Source organism: Cricetulus griseus, chromosome 5 (genome assembly GCF_003668045.3).
Source record: "Cricetulus griseus strain 17A/GY chromosome 5, alternate assembly CriGri-PICRH-1.0, whole genome shotgun sequence".
Classification (NCBI taxonomy): Eukaryota; Metazoa; Chordata; class Mammalia; order Rodentia; family Cricetidae; genus Cricetulus; species Cricetulus griseus.
In genome coordinates, this window is record NC_048598.1 from 82264880 (window position 1) to 82289362 (window position 24483).

The window sequence follows — 24483 nt, forward strand, 5'->3', positions numbered from 1 at the left end:
ATTCTGACAAAACCCCAATTTTTCTGTACATGTTTAAAGCTATGGATGGTAGATTTCCAGCATTACTGTTTATATATCTATCACTTTACAGAAACTCTGGTCTTCCTGAATCATTTAGATTTTAAAATAAAGATTTATAACGTAAGACAATGTAAACTAAAATACATGTGAGACCACTTGGGTATTACGTGTTTATGTTTAGTAGTAAACAGAACAATTTCAGACCTTTTACTATCTATCATATGTCAATAAAAAGAGCCACTTAGTTATCCCAGTGGAATTTTTACCTAGTCAGACAAGATCAGAAGATTCCTTTTAAATCTATAGTTCTGTATTTATTATCTAATAAATTGAAAACTCCTAATTAGATGGTACAGTATAGAAATTAATACTCTAAAAGAATATAAATGGAAAAAATAAGACAAATGTGCTTACTTTTACAATAACTTAAATAAGTAAATACATTCCTCTGAAAAGTCCTCAGCCAGCAAGTTTCTTATACAGTTACTAAAACTTGGCCAGCAATCTATAGTTTCACTCTTTGGGGAAATTTAAAGGCATAAATCATGCCTTCCACTGAAGTGAGGAATGAGAATTTGAGGAAAATATTAGAATGGGAGAGGGAGGGAGGAAGGGAGGGAGGGAGGGGGGAGGGAGGGAGGAAGGGAGGGAGCGAGCCAGAATGGCAGTAGGCAATTCTTTTCATAAAGTCTTGTCACATCTCTGTTAGATTATAAAACTAGGAAAGGGATCCTAAACACTACACAGGGCTGTAGACTGGAATTATTTCCAGTTGTTATAAGCAACAAAATATTCCAAATTGAAGCATGAATTTGGCAAAATTAACCTTCCAAACAAAAGACTAACATCATGCAAATTTAATTCTAGAAGAATAGGAGAAAACATAGTGAAAAAATAATGGACAAAAATGTTCCCGAATATATTAAAAGCACACATTCAACTTTTTCTATATTTTAAAATAATATAGAAAAAAAATAAATTCTCAGGTGGAGTTAGCTCTGTAAGTAATGTGTTTATGTAGCAAGCATGAGGATCTGACTTCATTTCCCAGCACCCATGTAACATACAAGTATGAACCCGGAATCCTAGTCAGGATAGTGTTGGGATAGAACCATGAGAATGCCCTAGGCACACTGGCCAACCAATCTGCCAAACAGACTAGTTTCAGGTGTTAAGTGACAGACTGAACTTCAAAAACAGGGAATGTGCTCCTGAATAATAATGACTCCTAAGACTGAGCTCTTGCCTCCCACGTGTATACTTATATATGTGCATGTGCACACACATATATGTGCTTATGGAAATATGTTATGTTATTCTGATCAGAATAACCTCCATTTCCTTAAGACCAGCTGAGTTTTCCTTCCAAAGATCATCACAACTGGGCTTGATGATTGTTATCATTAATAGGTAGCAATAAAGAGAGTTAAGGGACCCTAACCTGGGAATTCAGACACTACATAGAACCACTTAAAAGTAATTCTGTCCTAATTATGTGTTTCCTGACGCTCTCAAGGAAGGTTTAGATGATGTGGACTTGGAATCACTAGGAAATGGAGATCTACCTGCACAAACATGGGGGAAACACCATCCATGGTTGAGTTTAGAATTCCTGGTACAATTGCTTGTGTTCACCCATACTCTAGCACATAGTGTCTCACCCATACTTCATAAGCCTCCAGGGTGAAAAATGTTGTGATGGACCTTTAGTTTGTCATTGAAACCATAGGATTTGGTAGGGAGTGTTTCTCTGAGGTAGAAAAATCTAGAGGCAGTATGAAAAACTTTACCTAGCAACATTATAACAAAATAGTTGTTGACCTATCAAACTTAAAAATATTCAAAGTATTAAAAAAAGGATAACAAAATAGTTGTTGACCTAAAAAACTTAAAAATATTCAAAGTATTAAAAAAAGGAGTTTGTGTGCAGACAGTGGTGATATGATTCTTTTGACTTTGCTGAAATACAGTGTTGTATAACATGCTGAAGGGGATGAGTAAGGCTGAGTAAGAGTGATGAGTGGAGTTAGCTCCTTTTTTTTTAAGCAGAGAAAAAATATTTTATTGCCTTTGAGCTATCCAGGTTCTTCCACAGGAAAAGAGATGCTTTCATCACATTGTCCTAATTGCTAAAACAAAAAGAGTGACCACTTATTTATAGTGATCTGCTTAATAAGAATTGTCTCTGAGGATGTGGGGTTATAGATCAAAATTAATTAAACTAGATGGTAAAAGCAAAGTGCTCATATAAACATTCATTCCTGTCATTTCATGCCTGTTTTAACATACAGAAATGAAAATAAAAGTAAATTTATTAACAGAAATACAGATATATGAAGCAAAAATTTATGAAAATACTAGGAAACATAAGCAAAGATCATTGGAGAATATTTTAACAACATAATTAGAAAAAAAGACATAGGTGGGCAGTCATAAATGTGTTTGTAATAACATATACAATTTAAATTTTTCCCTAGGAGTTAGGGGTTAAGTGACCTGCTTAATAGGAACCCTACGTTAACTAACAAATAGAGCACACTATACCCACACATTATATGTTTTCTTATGACTAAGTAACACTTCTAACCATTGACTATATACAGAATCATTAAGTTGAATTCCAAAAGCACTCCAAGTAATGGAATAACTTTTATTGTAAACTCATCAAAATAATAACTAGTGATGCTGTATTTGAAAACCAGGCATTGTAATATTAAAGTAAACAATAATAAAAATAATTGGATCAAAATAATAGTGAAAATCTTATAGACCAAAATACAGCAAATGTATGCATTCTGAAGACCACTCTATATTGAGAACAGATACCATTTCTCTAGCTAACCAATTATCACCTAAGTCATGAATCAGTACCCAGTGGCCAATGGAATGTATATCAAACACCACCTTGGTAAGAACAGAATATTAACTAGAGAATTAAGTAGCAATATGAAGAGGGTCAATTACATACTGTACTACCATTTTCCATTCACAATCCCAAAAGGCCAGTGTTTCTTCAAGGTTTGGTGCTGTTTAATTTAGCCTTTGGTTTATCAAAGGACTGTGGGATGCTATCCATTGGGCATGCCTACTAATACTTCATTTAATCAAAATTTTCATTTCATAATTCAAAAAAGGAGGTAAAATCAGAAAACGAAACAATGCCTGGTTCTAGAAGTAGGCAGAATTAATAAAAATCAATTTCTGTACTTGAATAGAATTATAATTGTATATTTCCATAATTTAAACAAGTATTTTATAAACATATCTCTACTTAAGCTTCATACCAGTACATCTGATATATATGTTAAATAAAACAATGAAACAATGTACCTGATTTATTTGCAACTAAATTACTAGGTGTAAGAGGCACTCCCATTTTTCTTTTGAACATTTTACTATCAACTGAATCATTACTCACTCATGAGAAGTGTTTTAAAGTATCATTTTTTTTATAAGTAAGAATTTTCTACTTTAGTTTAGGATCTCACTTCAAGATGTCTTAAGTAGTTTCCAGGTTAAATGGTTACCTGCTTAGTAGCCATTCTGTTTCTAAATTTTATATTTAATCTGAGAATGCCCTACAGACAGGCTTTTAATTCCAAACTTTTACTACATCTGATAAAAAGTTATTTCAATAAAAGAAATTATAAAATGAGTTAAACTTTCTGTTTTCAGAAACATTTTTTAACACCATATAAATTTTATTTGCACTTCTGGGCTTATTTATCTCCTACTTTTCTGCTTTACTATATTTGAGAGATTTTTTTTTTTAATAATATGTTTTCTTAATTTTTCAAATTTACTTGCAAATATTTCAGAAATATTTACCTTGTGCCTCAGAAGTATATGTGAATGTTTATCCTGTGCATAAAACATTAGAATATTTATATAATTAATGTATATATGAATATTAACATTAGGTTGACTATTTTCAAATTACTAATATTTAATCATATTGGTATAATCATATGTAATATAAACCAACCTCACTACCGTAGTGACAACTGATCTCTACATTTTTTTAATCTTCAAAGCAGAATCACCAGCTACCCATTTACCCCCACATTTTTCATGTAAAATTTGACAGATTTTCAAAATTGATTCTTTATCAGCTCAAAACAATTAATTGTTCAGGATATAAAAGTGAATGTCTAAAATAAAACCACCTTGAGAGGAGAGTTTTGTCTGTTAATTTGGATTCAATAGACGTGCCTAATAGTTTTCTGAAGAAAAAATGATGAGGTAATCTCCATACAATATTCAACTCATGTAGATGCTCAGCCTAGGCCAAATATCAGTGGACCAACTGCTTGTGCTACTGAGGAAACAAAGAAAAACTAAGATAAGAAGCTGAATTTGATGAACTGGCCTTTTTTGAAGGCCTCACAGTATAGCCTACTCAGAAATTGTATGAGTGTGATGCTGACACTGCTCAAAAAAGTAATATTTATGTTTATTATTTGTCAGTTTTGCAGTACAAGTCATCTTTCCTGACACTTGGTATCAGGGAGAATTATCAAAATTCTGTCCATGAAGGGCTATGACTCTTCATTTTACATTTGTAAGTAGTCCAGGAAGATTGGAGCTTTTGGTTTAGTAACAGAATATCAGTGTTTGTTGTTTGTTTGTTTTCTATTTCTAGCTCTCCCCATTCATTTCAAAGTGAGACTATATTGTAAGAAGAAACACCTTGCAGTTTAAGATAGGTTTTTTTAAAGGGGTTCAAAGATTCCCAAGTCCATGCAGTTTGATTTTATTTTATTTTTAGACTGGGTCATATTATGCAGCCTTGAGTAGTCTAGAATTCAATATGTAGATGAGGATAGTCACAGAGATTGACCTGCCTCTGCCAAATGAGTTCTGATATTAGTCATTTCTACTTTGATACCAATCACAAATTCAGTCTCTAATTTTATCTCCTGCTAGATAGGATTTATTAAATACCTATTTAACTAGCCCTATTTCTGGACAGAGATAATCTACAGAGAAATCATCTGTAAATACCTAGTACTACAAAAAAATAAATACCTCTATTTTTTGATGGAGAACATTGACAAAAAGGTTGAGCCATACATGTAATTATCAAAGATACAAAATACAACCTATCAGCAACTTATAAAATATTAAAAATGTGTAAAATCTAAAGTTAATGCAATATCAAATGAATAAATAAAAGAAGACAAGGATAAGCTAATCATTTGATAGACATATAACACGTAAGTTCTAATTAAGAAATAAGGTCTAGATACTTAATATTAAAGATGTGTTTTTAAAAAGTAGTTTTGAGATAAATAAAGAAGGGTAAAAAAAGCATGGTGAACAAATTTAGGCAAGTAAATTTGAAAAATTAAGAAAACATATTATTAAAAATAAAAATCTCTCAAATATAGTAAAGCAGAAAAGTAGGAGATAAATAAGCCCAGAAGTGCAAATAAAATTTATATGGTGTTATATTTCCGTACATAAAATATAATGTCCATGTGGTTTTATAGATGAGTCTGAGTTGATATGTCAATATAAGATTATTTCAATTAATAGTGTTCTAGAAAACATAAATGTAGACAATCCCCAATTTATGTGACAAGTAGATTATTGATTTGAAAAGTATACAGACTAATTACTATTATAATTATTTATGCAAATATCTTAATAACTAACCATAATAATGTAGGAACAAATACAATAAATTATTCCCAGGCTGGTTTCATCATAGAGACCTGCTTTGGTCTAATCTTAAAGGAAAGTTATTTTTCTTTATTACAGCAAAGTAACGGATAAAAAAATTATGACTAGTTGGGGAAAGGCAAAAATACTCAATAACGATTATCTTACACTCACGGTAAAGTCAAATCTCAGACTAGAAACAGAAAGCAACATCGCTTATCAATACCACAAACAAACATATAAAATATCATGGAAAATCTCAAAAGTCAAGTGATAGATACTGAAGGGAAACTTTGAACAAGCTATCTCTTGATGTTTGAATGTCTAAAAAGCAATACTTCAAAAATAAACATATTAGTCATGCAATTTTGATTTTGCATGCTTGTGAAGATCAATAATTTACTAAATAATAAAATGTATTGTCCTTGATCTACATATCTTAATTTTCTATGTTCAAATAATCTGATAATATTTAAATATTTTATCATTGGACAAAGTTATATTACACATGGGTTTGCCTTCTTTTTGAGCACATGCTTCAATTATAAACAGTCCTTTTCTTTCTTTCTTTGGAGAATTGGGAGGTGAGTACTACAATTAATTTTCATACTTTATAATATATGCCCACTGACTCTAAGGAACTCAGAGCTAGAAAACATTGACTAAATACATGCTTTATTATATGAATAAAGTTTAATAGAAATTTTCTTCAAATTAAGAATAAAGGAAATATTGAAGTAAAACTTGTGAAAACTTACTCTGCCAGTCATGCAGAGAACAACCATGTTCTTCAAAGTTAATTCAGCATTTTGAGGTTTGTAATGTATTCACAAACCTATTTGATTTTCTTGTGTTCAACAATGAGATATTTTAAATAACTGCAAATATATGTATAAATTATTGCTTGTGTGCATATATATATACATATATATATATGTATACACACACACACACACATATATATATATATATATATGTGTGTGTGTGTGTGTTTTGAAATAGAAAGTTATAGCTAGTGTGTGCACATTTCATTTTGTTTTGGCAAACATAGATGTGTGCACTTTAGTCGTAATCCTGTTGCATTCTAGATAACAATAAATTAGGCAGGATAGTCAGGTTAATGACTAAAAATTAATTCCTTATGTGGAATCCTATTAACTATACATTCCATATATTTTAATAGGAATCTTGTTAATGCAATTTCCTATCATTTTTTTCTTTATATATAAATACATCATTCCTGAAAGTTTTGTGATATAGAACTGAATCAAAATATAAAATCAATATAGTTCAATTAACTTAAGAAGAGCAATATTTTAAATTTCCACACAACTTCAACAATTTTTCAAAAAATCTATCTCCTCAATAAAAATGCAGTAATAATAAATGAACATATATTAAAAAACAAAAATCAATAAAATCTTTCAGTAATAGTTTAATATTGTGAAATATGTACTAAAGCACTATCTCTGTCATGCCATGTCCAGATGAAGTATTGCTTATTAGGGATTATAGACTTCAATTCAGATAATTCAATTTATGTAGTTTCTTTGCCAGTGTGGAAAGTCACAGTGTTGTGAGCTAAACTGGCTTTCAAACTTGGAAGACTATCAAGGCTGTCCAGTATGCATGAGCTTTTTTTTCCCCCCTTAAACAATAAGGGATAAAGTATAAAGTCCAAGGTTTTAAAAAGAGAGGAATACAACATGTTGGAGAAAACAGCACATCAAGAGAATCGGAATATCTGAGACATTTGAAATTTAACATCAGGATTGACACACCTGAATTAAAATAGTCACATCAAAATAGGCAGAGGAAAACAGGATTATTTTAAGCATTAAATAAGAATGCAACTGCAATGTAACATGCGCTCATTTATAACAGTTTTTCAAGTTTTATCCACTCTAGTGTTTCAAAAACTTAGAATAGTTTAAATAATAATGTGATCATGAATACGATAAATACTAAACGCTTCCTGCCTTCTTCCTTCTGTCACCCGGAAAGTACTTCATTTCCTCATTCTCATTTTTTTTCTTTTTCCTTCTAGAATTGTGTATGAAAGAGAAAATAAAAAGTGTAAGACTTTTTTACATTAAAAAATTCATTTCCATATATTTGTTCAACTGTTAGTCACAGAATTGAAAGAACCATATATTTCAATTTAGTATAGGCTCTTTTAAGAGAGGAACTTTAAAAGTCCCAATCAGATAGTCAGCTCCAAGGGTGCAAGTTCATGTTACATCCCCAGGAATGAGACTTAATGCTGGGATGCTGGGTGTTACAGCTATCGGGAGGCACTTGAGGTTGTGAGGGTATTAAGGAAAGGAGAGGAAAATGAATTAAGAAATCCTTTACACTTCTATTACTACAAATTTCATTCTCCTCTCAACTCCTGTCCTCTCTCAGCATTTTTCTTCATCAAGGATTTCTTGATATTAAATCTTTGAACCATTATTACATGTTAAATTAGTTGTACAGGAGGTTTAAATAAGTACCAATGTTTTTGTTCAAGTGAATGAAATATAAATTCTAGCAATGGAAAAACTGCCTATGTCAGTATTTGAATAAAACACATCAATTTCAATTTAATTTAAGCAAATCACTTGATATGAATTTCAAAATTATATGTACTATAAGCACTACAGAGAATTTTAAGGGTTGTATATATGTTATATATGAAAACCCAATGATTTTATATTTATATGCCAAATCATAATACTTAAGTTAAAAAGTCTTCACTGTGACTGTTCTTTGATGTGCCAAATACAGTGCCTAAAGTAACTTGCAAGAAATTTTTTCTTAGTTATTATTTCTGAATAAAAACTTACCATGGGGTGGGAGCTGGGTGTACAGCACACATGATTATCATAGATATAGCCTTATAATTTAAGACTATAGAACCAAGTCTTAGAATAAAGTTAGCAGAGCATAAGGAGGGTTGCCCATCACTGAAGTGGGAGGATTCCAAGTCTATAAGGTGGAAATTGTAGAAAAAGGTATTAATAGTAAACATGCCTGTATTCTACAACTTGTACACATGTAGTGGCACACAAAATGCCAATGACATAGTTCCAACAAACTAAAGAGTTGCATTACAAAATTATTCCCATCATAGCCAAATTGCCTTTAGCTCTTCATTTTTTATATCAATTTGGGAGTCCTATTTATAGTCTTTGGTCTGTATTCTTTCTTGTATGACTGGAAAAATATAGGAAACACCAAAAAGAAAGAATTGAATCTACTTTGAAAATTGAATAAACTAAACACATTACTTCAGTTCAATACAACATAAACCTACATAATTTTATAGCACAAATATCAAGGCTAAGAATGTTACAAATCTACAAATTGCTTGTCATCAAAATTTAAGTCATTTAGATCTTGCCAATTATTTGGATTTTTCCCTGGTAAAATAATATAAAATAGAAATATTACACAATTTAGCTAAAACAAATCAACAGGAAAATGGTTCAATATTCAAGATCATGATATGGTTTAGCATATTAAACATCCTCACATCAGGATGTTAGTTTCTTCTACATTGTTCTTCATCATTGTAAGCTCTCCCAGTAATGAAGAAATTGCAGCATATTACTCCAAATTAAATGATAGGCTTCATACATCAGGAATGTGCATACAATGTGCATACTTACATACATGCATAAAGTTTTCTGATCAATAATATCAATTAAAAGTTCAGTCAACAAGATTATAACATGACATAATGTGGAATATTTAAGGCATGCCAGTGTGTGAAGGAAACAAAAATGATTTTTTGAAGACACTTGCAGAGGGTAACCTGACAGGTCCTGAAATCTCTCGATACTTGATAAGAGACTGTTTCATTCTTATGAAGCAGTTAATTCTTATGCTTGTCTAAAGTATAATCAAGGTCTGGTATATACATGCCATTGTGTCATCTTGATTAAAAATTAAATATTTAAACATATTCATAAATTTAACAAGAAGGCTTTGCAAAAAAATTAATTCTAAATGAGGTTTAGCTTTAGGATGGATTATTTTCTATTCATCTTGTTGGACTGTGTGAAAACTGCATTATCACTGTTTCCCTGCTTTGTCTGCTGATAGCCTAATTTCTCAATAATCCATTGCTATTTTTAATGAGTTTTACCAGTTAAGCTTAAGTTTGAGGACGTTGATAAACAGATGGCTTTTACAGATAGGCCATTTTAAAAGTCTCTTATTATTCATAAATAATAAAATATGATAATCCTATGTGCATGTTGGTAATAAAGTTTAGAAGGTATTCAAAACTAGTATGTGCCAGGAGTGTCATTCACCTTCAGTACTCAAATTGTAAGGCAGCAGGGCTTAGGCATGAATATATGCAGGCAAATGGAGTGGATCCCTTCCCTTCTACAATAGTCCTCTGAGGGGATTAAAAAAGTCTTCTGCAGAACTGCATTATGGGAATAACTAAGAAAATGGCTGATGTCTTACATTTCCTCTGAGGTGACAAAGTTTAACTTTTAATTGCTACGTGCAGCTGAAAGCTATGTTTCACTGCGATTTATCAGTAAAACATTCCCATATCCCTTCTCAGTATTACTCCATTTATTTTCTAAATCTCTTCTTTTCCTCCACCTTCTGCACATGGGTGTATTTCTGTACATTATTCAAAGAAGGGGATAAGTAGCCCCCACTGTCTTCTCTGCGCCTATACCCATTTCTAATTCTTACCTTAGTATCATCTCTTTCACCCCAGAGATTTCCTATTTGGTCTGACTTAAGATCATATTCTGAAACTTGAAAGCAATGAAGAGTCTGACCAATAATGGAAATAATGCTATCACACATTTAGCAATTTTACATCTGCTGGAAACCTAAGATAGAATAATCCTCCTTCAAAATAAAAATGTAGAATTGAGCCTTCAGTCTATATGAATTTCTATTCATTTTAACATGAGGGGAAAATTATGAGTCCTAGGGGGAAGAACAAATATAGAGGACATGTAACAGTCTTCACTCATGCTATAATAGAGGGGAAAAAAAACACTGCTAAGTTAGCTTCAGCTGGAATGCAACATAGCCACAACTGTATCACTCTGATAAAATTACATCATTTAGATATAATAACAAACTACTGAGAATTATTCTTATCTAGGTCAGAGTGACAGAGTCTATAGGTTAGAAAACTTAAAGAAACTAATTTGAAACATCAGGAAGAAAAAGGAAATCTGCATAGATTTTCATCAAATCCCAATGCTGCCTGATAGTGTTCACCCAACACACTGTAATTACTCCACTGGCTTATAATAGCATAGCATTTTTTTTATTTCATAAACGACCAAATCAAACGAACCACATTTTATGCGCATGATATTTATAATAAGATGCAGATGGTGAAGGGAACAGATGCCTCTGACATCATCTTTCAGTTGGCTACAGCTTTGGCAGACACTGGCAGCCTGTAAATTCACTCAGAGGATACAGGATAAGTCAGGCGGCTTTCTAATTCTGTTTCCAACCCCCACACATTGCTGCCACCACCACCACCCCACCCCATACCCACCCACAACAACAGAAAACCACCACTGGCAGCAGATTGATGCTCCTTTCTTTGAGTCATAAAGTGGTAATGGCACAAAATTAAATCTGATTAAAAGTCTGTGTCAGTCTTTAACACAAAATTAATCATCAAGGCAAAGGGTTGTTGCGACTTCAAAAGCTAGGAGCTTTGTAGTTACTAACTACTGACTTTTGTTGACAATGACAGGAAGGCAAGATAGGGTAGGTATGGTGTAATGGTAAACAGCAGTAGCTTCAGGGAGGCAAATAAGAGCTTTTGAAGACAGCAGCATTTCCAAAATAAGCCACTGAATTTCACCATCCACTGTTCACAATCTATTTCTTGAGTAAGAATAGAAAAAAAAAAAAAGCCTTTATATTTTCATGGACATTTTCTAAAAGTTCTAATAGAAACTTTTATCATTTACCCAGTGATTCAGTGAACACTATACAAAGTCAAAGAAATTCATTTTTATTTAATTTTTCTTTGTCCAAGATAACTGTTAAAAGACCTTTTCAGAAGATAAAGAACCTTTGTAGTCCATCTAAGAGCAAGAGATGACTCGGTAAAGCAGCAATTGCAAGGCCTTTTGTAGTGTTTGAGGTTCCAAGATAGATTAGTACAGTTACCAAAGAAGGCAAGTTAAAATCTTCCCATCTTCCCAGAACCTCATAATATAGACCTCTGTAGCACAAACATTTAAGCAGAAAAAAATTCAGAAACCAAGGCAAGGAAAGTGATAACATAAAAATAAATCCTGCTAGGCCAAATATGATGCCTATTTTTAAAAGTATCTCTCTGTGCAAATAACAGACAGAACACACACACTCTCTTCACACATACACACATGTAAAAGAATAAACAAAGTTATCTAGTTAATATCTACAAAGTAGATTGGGACACATTAGTGCAATTTTTTGCCGACCTGCAGCATTTAGTCCACAAACTTTGGATATCCTAGACGATCCATCAGTGTCCAGCAGATACTTTCAATTAGTTTAATTTCATCTCTAGGCAAGTTTTGTTTCCAGATATTAGTATTAGATGGTGATATTTCACCCTCATAAGGAAGATAAAAAAGGTTTGTGGAAGTTGCAAATAGTATTTGGTTTAAACTAGCAGGAGACAAAGGAATTCCAAGGAATGCAAAAATCCTTTCAGTGGTCTTCTGAGGAAAATGAACAATATCTTCAAACTTGACAAGCTGGTAGCTGGTAGGCAGCAAATCTGTATTTATTCTCATAGCTGCTGCAGTGTTTGCTAGCCACAAATGAGATAGTAAGGAGACAGTATTTGATTGGGATGTCTCTAATTCTTTCTTCAATGATTCATACTCAAAAGCATAGCCTGAATTTAAGCTACATTTGCTTTTACCTTCCTGTATTTTAAACAATTTTGCTAAGTGTTCCGGTACATTTTTCAAAGAATAAAGACTTGGTTTACTACCATATAGCATTGAATAGATCCAGGCTCGAGGGTCTCTTATTATGTACAATGCCCGCATCGAAGTTCCTAAAACTTCCTGAAAAAAATGAAGCTTCAATGTCCAGCTACCACTACTTAAACTGAGCACAGGACGAGCACTTGGGTAATAAACTAGGTGTCTCCTCAAAGCCCTAATATATTCAGCATCTCTATCAAAAGCTCCTTTCATTCTACTTCTTTGCTCTTGCAAAGACTCTCTCCTTTTCAGTTTTCGTTTTTTGTCCTTATTAGCTGCAAAATATTGGGCCAGTTTATTCCTACTGGTTTCATGTAGATGAATGTTTTGCAAGTGAAGTTTTGTGTCCTGGACCAAAGATAGCAGCCACCCTCTAAGAAGATGAAAATGCCCAGTGTGGATATCTGATACTTTCCATTCACAAGCATCCACAAATGAGTCAATTTCAAATTCGGTTTCAGGAATATCAATGTAGGCTGTAGGGATTCTGATATACAGAAAATCACTACTGTTGAAAAAAAGCTGTTTCAGAATTTCAGCTCCTGAACCAGGGAGTGAGGTAATAACAACATCAGGCAGATCTACATGCTTCCCTTCAGAAATTAAGGTCTTTTCATTTGCCTTGCTTTCAGTCCTTGTCCATTTTGCACAGATGGGCTGAGTGCAAGTGCTCCACACATCCAGAAGCTCAATAAACCACAAGGCAATAACAAGTATTAATACACAGCGCATTAGCTTTCTAAAAGAAAGGTAGAACCACCACTGAAATGTTAAAATAACCAAACTAATACACAAAATAAATCCAACTGCTATATTAAATTTAAATCCAAAAGGGAAAATAACTGTATCATGTCTTACAGGGTTTACTAATGCTTGAGTCCCCAAACCAAATCTGGTTATTTGACCTTGATTAGCCACACTGGCAAAACCACCAAATCCCAGGTAATCGAATCTGCTCTTCAGGTTTTGATAGTCAGTTACAACAGAAACGCTATGTTCAGTATTGTTGACATTTAGAGAAATCTGAAGTCCAGAACTGGAACTGTCAATAAATCTGCAGCTGGAAACATTGATATATGGTCCATAAAACACATAAGCAATTCTTGTGATTGTGGATTCCATATGAAATGTAACATTAACAAATTGAGTCCACCTTTTCTTAAATTCAGCAGCTTGCTCTGCTTCCTGTATATTAGCCACAGGAGTGTTGCCATGATGGTCAAACCAAAACATTTTATAGTGTGCATCCCACACATCCATCATGGCACCATTATACCTATTCATAAACCTGTATGGGATGTATTTAAAATCAATATCCAAATTATGAAAGAAGGCACTGACAGAATTTATTGGGGAAGTTTCCTGCCTTTCAATATGGTCAACAACAAGCAGAGTTTGAGAATTTAAGAGGAGTAAAGCACGATAGACACTTTTTAGTCTCATTGCTGAAGAATAAGCAGACACTGCTTCCCCACTCACAAACATCATTTCTCCATGTTGTGAAGCAGTAATGACTTCCCCAGCTGCATCACCAGCCTCTTCACCAGTCCACTTAAGCCACTGTGCACATTCTCCCAGTTGACCTTCCCAAGGCTTATTACACTGGCTTGATGGTGATGGGGCAAACACCAATACATTGTTAAGGTGGCTGAACTTTGGTCCATAAAGAGCCTCAGAAACAAATACTTGCCCATTGGGGGCAAAAGTAAATGAATTTTGATCTGGATGTTCATGTCCTGGGTTAAAGCTTCTCCATCCATCAATCCAGGAATATGGCTGAAAGTGAACTATGTCATAAACAGCTCGTCCTCCCAGTTTCCCAGATTTAAAAGACACAAAGGTATTGGTCTGTGTATTTGGCAATCCAGCCCCATAAGTCACAACACCCCAGTTAGGAAAAGTGTGCATTTTAGCTGTGCCAAAGTCAACAGGAGGCTGTGGGGTGAGCTTTGGATCATACCAGATGTATTCAGTATGAAGAGTACTCCACCTTTGGGCAGTGGAAGGAACCATTGGTCCATCCTTAGGTCGATGCTTTCTAATTTGCTGTGCTAACCAATTTCCAGCTCCATTCCTTAAAATGAACTTATCCAAGAAAACTAGCTGGCTCTCTGGACCATAAAACCAATTATAATTGGAATCTGCTACACCTACAGTTCTTTGATAGCCTGGCAAAAGCGTAGCATAATAAAACCAAAAGTGCATTTTTAACCAGTTATTATCCAAGTTGTTGATGTTGAAATGGCGTTGTGCCAAGAAAACATACTGTGTAACTGACTTTGAGGTATAGCTTCCATAGGCCACACCTTCATCCAAAGAGCCATCCACAATATGATTCAAGAGAAACATAGTCTTTTCCATAACATCAACAACATCTTGTTTCCATATGTTTGTTTTAGATCCTTTATCTATTCCAGTAACCAAGGCCCCTATAAGTAATGCTATCATGTTTGTAGCTTGGTGGTTGTGAAGAAGTTGCTTGCCCCATGAGCGAATCTTGGAATATTCATACATTTCCTCAGTAACAATCTGTATTTTCTCTAGGTATTTTTGTTTTCGCTGATTACCTAACAGATTATACAAAAAGTCAAAAGCAGTGGCAAAGCCTGTTAAAGAATGGCCAACTGGAACCTCATCCCCTGGTGCATTCTCAACTAGCCAGTCTTTGTAGCTAACCATCCTGTCCATGTATTCCAAGACAAATTCAAAGGCAACTTTGTCTTCTGGGCATAATAAACAATATAGTGCTAAAGGAGGAAGATTATTACCGTATATTTCATTCCACTTGGCAGCAAAATCAGCATGCTTCGGTGGAGGTAGGTAGTATGTGGGATTGGACAGCATAATTGTCACTGCACTTCTGATAGCTCTAAAAAGATGTAAATGGCTTGTACGAGATTTTTGTCTCATTGTTTGTATATCGCCAGCATCAAAATACAAATTTGGATGAAGCTTTTGGTTGGATCTGAAATCTTGTACTTTCTGATTCTTAAACTGTTCCGTATCATCTGTGAAAACTGCCCATCCAGAGAAATTGCTCACAGATTCTTCACAGGTAGAAAAAATAAAAATCATCAATGTTAAAAATAGGAAATATCCTGTAAACATTAACGCCATGATCCATCAGGAAGATCTTTTCCTTAGGCATACATGTTAAACAATACTTAATGTTTTTTATCTGGTTAATATGAATTATATATTAAAGCTCTAGATAAAAGACTTTATACCTCATAGGTTGTGAAATCCAGATGACATTGAACCCATTCAAAGAAAGGAAAGTTGCTATGAAAGGAAAACTCACATCACATCTCTGTGTCACTGGCACAGTTTTGCTTCCAATAAATTAAAACTTCAAGGAATATGAATGCCTCCAATGTCTCCATAATGCACAGAAAACAGCAGTGTAGTCAAAAAATAGCATAAATCCAGCATTTATTTCCTTTATGTAAATCTAATTCACATATAAAATCATGAAGAAAAAAAATCCCAAAATTTAAATAAAGTCATTTGTAGCAATTTAGCACAAGGAACCATCCTTAGTGATTAACTCACCATACATACACGTATGTTTCTGTTTTATTCCCCAAAACAAGATGATAAAGTATTGCCATTCTCAAAGTGAGCAAACTTCATTATTACTTCTCTCAGAGTCTTATGCACCAGGGTTTGTAAATTGTTTCTTCTTCCATTTGGGGAGGAAAATATTTAGAACAATGTTCAAAGTCCCACATGGTTGACAAACATGATCAGAATTTCTGCCTTCACTTCAAACACCTTTTTAAAGTATCTCCAAATCTTCCTTTTATCAAGTTTATCTGTACCTCTAGACGAATCTAAGCTCTTCAAACTCTAGGTGTTCCTCTTCAAATCATAACTGGAAAAGAAAATTCCCCTTTCAGCAACACTGACGACTGTTTTCTATTCTTTTTTCATGTCACTCCTCTCTGGGTGGAAAACAAAAACAAAAACAAAGCAAATTTCTAAGGCCACAGGTATCCTGAGAATTAATATTGATGATTTAAATAGTTTATGTCATTTGATAAAAATGTGAGAAACACAGTAACATCTGATATTATTTGCAATCTAACTTTATCGTGTTTTCCCCATATTATCACACATTTGGATTCCAGTTAATATTAGCAGAAAAGAAGCAACTACAAGACATAATTTATATCTCAATGTGTTTACTTTAGCTATGTAAACATGTTGCTATTGACATGTCACCATTATAAAAATGAATAAAATAATCTTGTTACTTTGGTTATGAAAGGTAAAATTCATTATGACCCTTTAAAATTATGGTTCAAAGTTTAGCTTTTAAGGAATCAGAAAGTCTCTTCACGAGACAAGTCATTTTTCGGAGGACAAATTCGACTGATAGGGTTGGAGGCTGAGAAGAGGAAGCATTGGCTCAGTTGCTCACCTGTAGCTGCCTTCAACATCCTCACCAAGAGCCACCAGAGGGCGCTCACACTCAGGTTTAAGGAACAGGCCTCTCCTTTGCCCGTCTTGGATTTGGAAGAACCTCACCAAGTTTCAGTCTCAGACAAGTCTCCTTTCTGTAGCCAGCAGACACTTCCAGTAGTTTCCTAACCTGCCTTGCCTGTTGCACATTTTAGTTCGTGTCTTCAAAACGCATCACCCTTCTGCTCAGCTCCCCCCTTCCTGACCTGTGGCTGCGATGACTAGAGACATCTAGATAGCCAAGGCGGCTTACCTCAGGGCGCCGGCGCCTGCGACAGGGTCTACAAACTGAGCTGGGCACCAACACAGGCGAAGGTAAGGAGTTCAAGACATTGCTGTCCTCTCGGGAACCGGGCCTGCGGAGACCAACAGCGCCGTAGGCGACGCGAGGCTGCACTGACAGCAGCCGGGCGAGGTCTCCAATGCGCAGGCTCTCCTCAGCGCTGGGGTCTCCTCAGCTCCGGGGTCTCGCCAGCTCCGGGATCTCCTCAGTGTGGGGGGTCTCGTCAGCTCCGGGGTCTCGTCAGCTCCGGGGTCTCTTCAGCACTGGGGTCTCGTCAGCTCCAGGGTCTCCTCAACACCGGGGTCTCTTCAGCTCCGGGGTCTCCTCAGCTTCGGGGTCTCGTCAGCTCCGGGGTCCCCCTGGCGCTACGGTCCTCGCTGGGTAGGGAGTCTCCTCAGGGCCAGCTCTCCGCGCCCAGACACGCCTGCCCTGGAGGATCGCAGGGCGCTCACAGGGGCGGCTCCGGTGGCAGAAGGCAACCCGCGGGCGGCGGGCGCTCTGAAGCGCTTTCTTCAGCTGTGCAGCGCGAACCCAAGGCCCGGATGTCGCGCGAGCCTACGCACCGCCGAGCTAGCGGTGCTTCCCTATCTGGCGGAGGGCGAGAAAAGGCGACGAGGACCGGAAGGCGGGGGCGGGGCCTGATCCAGAGAGGCGTGTCTGGGGCGAGGCGGGAGCCGAGTCCACAAGGATCTGAAGGCGGGGCAGGGGCGGGGCCTGATCCAGAAGGCGTGTCTGGGCGGGGCGGGAGCTGAGACTTGGAGGACAGAGAGTAGCCCCAGGCCTGTGCAGCCTGAGCGGGTTGCTATAGAGATGGGTGAGTCCCTGAGAAGGCCAGAGCAGAGTGTGCCTGAGCGAGAAGACTGGCAGGGGTTAAGCGGCACTACAGGAGCTCCTTGGGAAGAACAGGAGCTCCGCCTGTTCCCCTGGTCAGCTTGGCAGCCCCTCTAGAAACAACTCTACTAGATTTGGTGCAAGTTTGGGTGCCCCTTTATTGACCAGCTGCCTGGGCTGGTGTTCTGACTTTCTGGTTACTGGACAAAGACAACTTTAAAACATTTAAATAAAACGGGGCTGTGGTGGCGCATGCCTTTAGTCCCAGGATTCCAGAGGCAGGTGGATCTCTGTGAATTCAAGACCAGCCTGGTCTACAAGAGCTAGTTCCAGGACAGCTTCCAAAACCACAGAGAAACCCTGTATCAAAAAAATAAAAATAAAAATAAAAAATAAAAACAGACAAAAGGAGTCATAATTACAAATACCCCTAGATATTCTTGGGGGATGGGATAGGCGAAGAAACTGAAAGGACTAGAATGATCAGTTACCCTTAAGAACTGTGAAAGGACTGGATAAGCACTTCTTTTGAAACTCCACGCACACTGGCTGAGATTGCTGTCATAGAAAAAAATTAAAATATCCAGATTAATATACTAGGGACCACTTCAACAGTCAACTCTACTGATTGAAATTTTCTGCTGCAGTATAAATAGAAGCAAATATGGGACAACAGACATGAAGAAATCTTATGAAAGAAATAGGAATCAGCAATCAGTAAAAACCTGTATAGAGAACGCTTACTGTGATTACTGTCACACCATCACATATGTGTGTGTAATTTGAAGCTTGGAATTCAAACATAGGAATTCAAAAACAGGAACAGACTGGGCTGTGTTCCTGTTATACTCACTTGAGATTTTCCACAGAGCTTAGATTACACTTGGACATAGGCCAACTGACAGTCTGGCCAATAACTTGACCATAATACTACAAGGAGCTGTCAAGCTTCACAGCTAAAAACTTCATCCCTAGTTGGGGATTGCTTACATTCCAGCTTGCTTCTAACCTTTATCATTGGCTAAAATGCACAGCTGTATTCATGGGAGGGGAGAATCGAGGTGCTTGAATGACTTCCTGGTAAGAAGCAACGACAAATTTACCAGCAGAGTTAATTGGAGAGCATAAATATAGTCAAAAATGCAATAACATTTTGACCCAGTTGGAACTCTGTCCAAGTCTAATTGCCAAAGTAAATTTTGCTTTGGCCCTTTAGTAATTGTGTATATTCTGTGGCTTCCTCAGAATGTCTACTACCCAATCATCCCTGTGTAGTGGCTGCATTTTTTCCTGAATGGATTTTTCTTATCCAAGTCAAAGTTTATATCTTAAAATTACTTATCAGTTTCCAAAACCAAACTATTTCAACAAAACAACATTCTGTTTTTCCTGTGTGGGTTTATAAATCTATAGATTACTATCTCACTTGGTTCACTCCTTTCCCCTACATGAGAGTCTATCTGGCCATGGATAGTTAGTACATTTGTAAGAGGTGGGTTTGAAATGAGTTGATTTTTTTAACAATTTGGCTTCAATGAATTTATCACCTTTACTAAAATCACTCTAAAACAAAGACCTTCCTTACAGATAACTTCTCGAAAACAGTTGGATTGTTTTTCTTCATGGCACCAGATTGGAAAACAATTTCTTATGTGAAAGTAGGGAGTTCTGACATCAGAGTCCATTTTCTACCAAGAGGATCCAAGAAATCAGTGTTCATAAAAAATATTTGGTAGATACATATACCATTTCTTAAAACAAAATTGTGGATAGACAAGGAAATTTCTTCTTGTGGTTGTAAAGTGCCTATGATATGAGGGCAACCAGAACCAGGAATTATTGTCAGACAAATTTTTCATCCAATCATTGTATTTCCTGATTTATTATCATAAATATGCTAATTTTCACTTCACTGATAAATTAATCTCATGCTTAGATATTGAGATATTTTTATTTCTGTTACATGTACTCTTTTCACCGAGTCGCCTGGGTCCTGCCGAAACTTCAGCCCCCAAATAACAAATAATTGTATATTATAACAATTAATATATTAATATATATTAGTTTGGTTTTGGAAACAATATAATATATTAATTATAAATCTGTGGACCGTTGACTAGGGCTTCTTATACACTAGCTCTGTCTTAATTACTAACCTATATCTATAAATCTAAATATTTCTATGTGGTCTTAACTTACTGGAAAAAAGTTCCAGGCATCTTACTCCATTGTAGTCTACATCGTGTTGCCCTGTGCCTACACTTCCCAGAATCCTCCTCATCTCCTAGAACCACCTATCTTTCTCCCCTGTTGGCCAACAGTGCTTTATTCATCAACCAATAAGAGAAATATATTTACATAATGCCATCCCCCATCAACATACACACATCTGGAGCTAAGCTGTAGGATTGCAGCTAAGTTCTCAGCATCCTCAGATGAGCTTTCAGGATGAATCTTTTTAGACAGGAATCTTCTTACATTTCTGACATATGAGTGTACTGAAATAAAACAGCTGAATGATTCAAATCCCTGGCAAAAAAAGGCTGGTAGGTAAATGCCACTATTAAAAATGAAAAGTGTCATTTCCTGTGAACTAAAAACAGCTCCAATTATGACTTCCACACATGAAGATGCTTCAAAGTTAGTTAATTATAAATAATGCATCCAACCATAGAAGAGATGAGCTATAGTCTATGTTAAAACCTTTTATGAGTGTGGCAAGAGACATATATACCAATAGCTGCTAAATTTGGAATCCTAGAAAAGTATCTTATTTTAATGAAAATGGAAAACAGTACAGAGTATTGCTCTGGGGATTCCTTTTATATAAAAGGATCGTAAATCTACATGATATTTTAAACAGTGATTTCAAAATACTTATGAAAATACATTTCCTTTATTTTCATATCTTTCATATCAACTATCAAGTACCCAATTTAAAATAGTAGAAACCGTGCTTTCTAGAATAGAATAGATCACATGTCCCCTACCCTGTGCTGAAATATTTCTTATACCTCTCGTTCTCTGTATAACTGCTCTTCCAGTGCTTCTTTCATTCCTACCTTCCTTTCATTGTTTTCCCTGTCTCCTTCCTCTGCCCATCCATTTTTCTTTCTCTCCCTCCCCCTTCCCTCTTTCTCTTCCTCCCTTGCTCTGCTTTCCTCACATTCCCTCCATTCTAGTCTATTTTCATGAAGGCTTGTCAGGAAAGGCAAAACTAATAGACAAACAGCAAATCCTTCATGTTTGAAGACTGAGCAGATAACTTAACCCACATCAGGGCCAGGATATGTAGATTGATCCACTGGCATTATAAGTAGTTTTTTCCCAGGAGTGAAGGATTTATTATCAGTGACTGCATAGAAAGTGGAACCAAATGTCAGTGGTGTAATAGACCACACCCAAATCACCAATTTAAATAAGGGAGTAGCATCTTAAAATACTCTGTTAGCAATGGTTCTGAATACCAAACATGTCAACATGACAGGAATTTTCCTGCAGAATTTCCAATGAAGATGTGAGAGTTGGGTGTGTTTACCTGTCTGAATAGGGATCAGTATGATGGCAACTGAATTTATAAAAACCAAGAAAGAATGAACAAAAAAGTCCTTACAAAATGAAAGTTTTCCTTTAAGCTAAAGTTTTATATTTGTAAATGAGATAAAATGCATGACCATTAGATAATCTTATATGTTATTTTGCTTTTTCTGTAAGATAAAAATTTAGTCAAATTTACAAAGCTATCACAAGGTAGATTTTTTAGGCAATTTTAACCTACTGCTCTCTTTTTGGAACATACACACACACACTTTAGTTTCCTACTATGGGGTATTTTTGCCACCTGGGATGCATTTAACATCATATAAAGAATTATTTAATTATTACAAATGATGTGGTTTGGATGGGGTGCTTTAGTGGCTACTAGCCAGAATTGCTGCTAAACATCTTATAATTCACAAATAGTCCCTAACCCCAATGAAAAATCATAATGTATCCCAGAATGCTAATACTTCAAAATGCTAGAACATCCATAGTCCACAGATTCTAAAAGATTATGATGTACAAATTTGTTGGTAGTTAAGATAGAGTTCTGAATTATCCTCTGAGCATCCAAATCACTACATCTGTCATGACAGAGCCTGCTGTGGTCTGAATGTATGTGACCTCCAAAACTCTGTAACATCAGCAAAATTTTAATTCTTCTCTCTCTCTCTCTCTCTCTCTCTCTCTCTCTCTCTCTCTCTCTCTCTCTCTGTGTGTGTGTGTGTGTGTGTGTGTGTGTGTGTGTGTGTGTGTGTGTGTGTGTTCAAACTTAATTGTGTGAGAGTTTAGGAAGAAATACCATCTTAGGCCAGAAAACAAGCTCTCATTTAATCTATTGGAACCACATAGTTGGACAAACCTGACTCTAGAATTCAGAAAAACAAAATTTTACTATATATAAGTACTAGTCTGTGGTATTTTCTTAAGGCATTGCTTCAAGTGTTCATAGATGGTTTTCTGTTATTTACTTAGGCATTGGGTCTGTTTCTCTCCAGTTGTCTTAAAACACTTCAAAATCTAGGCATCCTGTCTCTACAAAAATGTGGACTGTACTTAAAGAATTGTATCAGTGATTAAAAACACATGTTCTCACAGGATTTACCAACCCCCACATGAATGAGCTCCCAACCATCTGAAATTCAAACTCCAGGGAATCCAACAACCTCTTCTACTCTTCTTTCCTCTGTAAATAAATGAACTAACACACACACACACACACACACACACACACACACACACACACACACACACACACACACACATATATATATATATATAATTATAATTATTTTAAAGTATAGGTTATAATTATAGGCAGGACTGACAATAAACTATTATGTAACAAATAACAGTGAGAGTGGTGTGACATTTAGTTTTATCAGAATTGCCCTTCAGATATTAATAAAAGATTTTTCTTTAACCATTTCACCACTATACTCTAAACATATCTCTAATTATTGGATTTATTTTTTTCTTCTAGAAAATTGTTATCAATTTTACATTCTTGTTAAAATTTGAAGAATTTTAAAAATTTAAATTTTAAAGAATTAAGCAATTTTGGTTTACTGGGGGTTGTGGAAAAGTGAAAGGAGAGGTGGGAGGGGAAATTGTGGTTGTGGTTGATATATAAGATAAGAAAATAAAATTTAAAAAATAGTTTACCATGTTAGTTACTTTTATGTTGCTGTGATAAAGAATACACAAAAAAAAATGGAGGGGAGAAAGAATTTCTTTAGCTTAGAATCCAAGGATATTGTCCTTTCATTTCAGGGAAGTTACAGAGTCAAGAGTTTGAAGTAGCAACTCATATCAGATACACAGTCAGGATAAGATAAAAATGAATATGTGCATGTTTACTTGCTTATGCTCAACTCAATTTCAGTACCCTTATACAGTTCAAGATTTCTTCCCTGGTGAATGGTGCTGCCTATAATCAATTGAGTCTTCACACATTAAATAAGATAGTTCCCAAGAGACATACCCATAGGCCAAGGTGGTGCAGACAACCTTTCTTCAAGATACTCTTCTCAAGTAATTCTTGGTTGTGTAAAGTTGGCAATTCAAACTAACCACCTCAATTAGGAAGTAACAGGTTTCTGTATTGGGTTCCATGCTTGTTTTACTCTGGGTTGATGTTCCTCTTTACTCTCAGACCCCTAAACACACACACTTGCTCTTTCGACATGTTCTTGGCAGGCTTCTGCTCTTTAACCTCTAGTGTTCTGTTTCTACTTTAGGGAAATTATGTGGTTCAGAAAGTCCATGTTATTTTTCAAAGTATCAGTTGCACAAACCCATCTTACTGTATGACTATTATCTTGGTTTTTTTTTCAATTCTTCTAGAGAAATTTACATATTAGTTACTTTTTATTGCTATGACGGAAAACCATAACTAAATCAACTTAGAGTTGAAAATGTTTATTTTGACTTTTGATTCAAGAATGATGAGTTTATCAATGAAGTAAGGATATAAACTCTCAAGGCCTTCTCTTAGTGGCATGCTTCACTTCCTTTTTCACCAAAGATGTGCATCCTAAATGTATTTTAAAAAACCCTGTACAAACAGTACCTCCAAATGTGATCAAGTATTCAAACCAGAATCTATGAGGAATCTTTTTCATTCAAACCATCACAGTTAAAAAAAAACATGTATCACTGTGTTAACATAATTTTCATTAATTTCTCTTTCCATATATACATGTGTAC

General features: G+C 35.4%; 1 protein-coding gene across 3 annotated transcripts; it reads right to left on the reverse strand.

Moving 5' to 3' along the window:
- Positions 1 to 11665: 11665 nt before the first annotated feature.
- Positions 11666 to 17513, reverse strand: Dsel (dermatan sulfate epimerase like). 3 transcript variants are annotated; one of them, XM_027417878.2, is made up of 2 exons: positions 17374 to 17513; positions 11666 to 16600 (listed from the first exon to the last, which is right to left on the reverse strand). In XM_027417878.2, exon 2 carries the CDS (start codon positions 15771 to 15773, stop codon positions 12150 to 12152), a length of 3624 nt encoding a protein of 1207 aa, XP_027273679.1. In that variant the 5' UTR covers positions 15774 to 16600; positions 17374 to 17513; the 3' UTR covers positions 11666 to 12149. The 3 variants fall into 3 exon arrangements, with proteins under 3 accessions (XP_027273679.1, XP_035301287.1, XP_027273680.1); XM_035445396.1 differs by having other exon boundaries at positions 11666 to 16530; positions 17374 to 17509; XM_027417879.2 differs by lacking the exon at positions 17374 to 17513 and adding an exon at positions 17080 to 17367.
- Positions 17514 to 24483: the final 6970 nt, after the last annotated feature.

Excerpts from the sequence above, each read along its gene's own strand:
- Dsel (XM_027417878.2), bottom strand. The coding sequence starts at position 15,773 with ATGGCGTTAATGTTTACAGGATATTTCCTATTTTTAACATTGATGATT.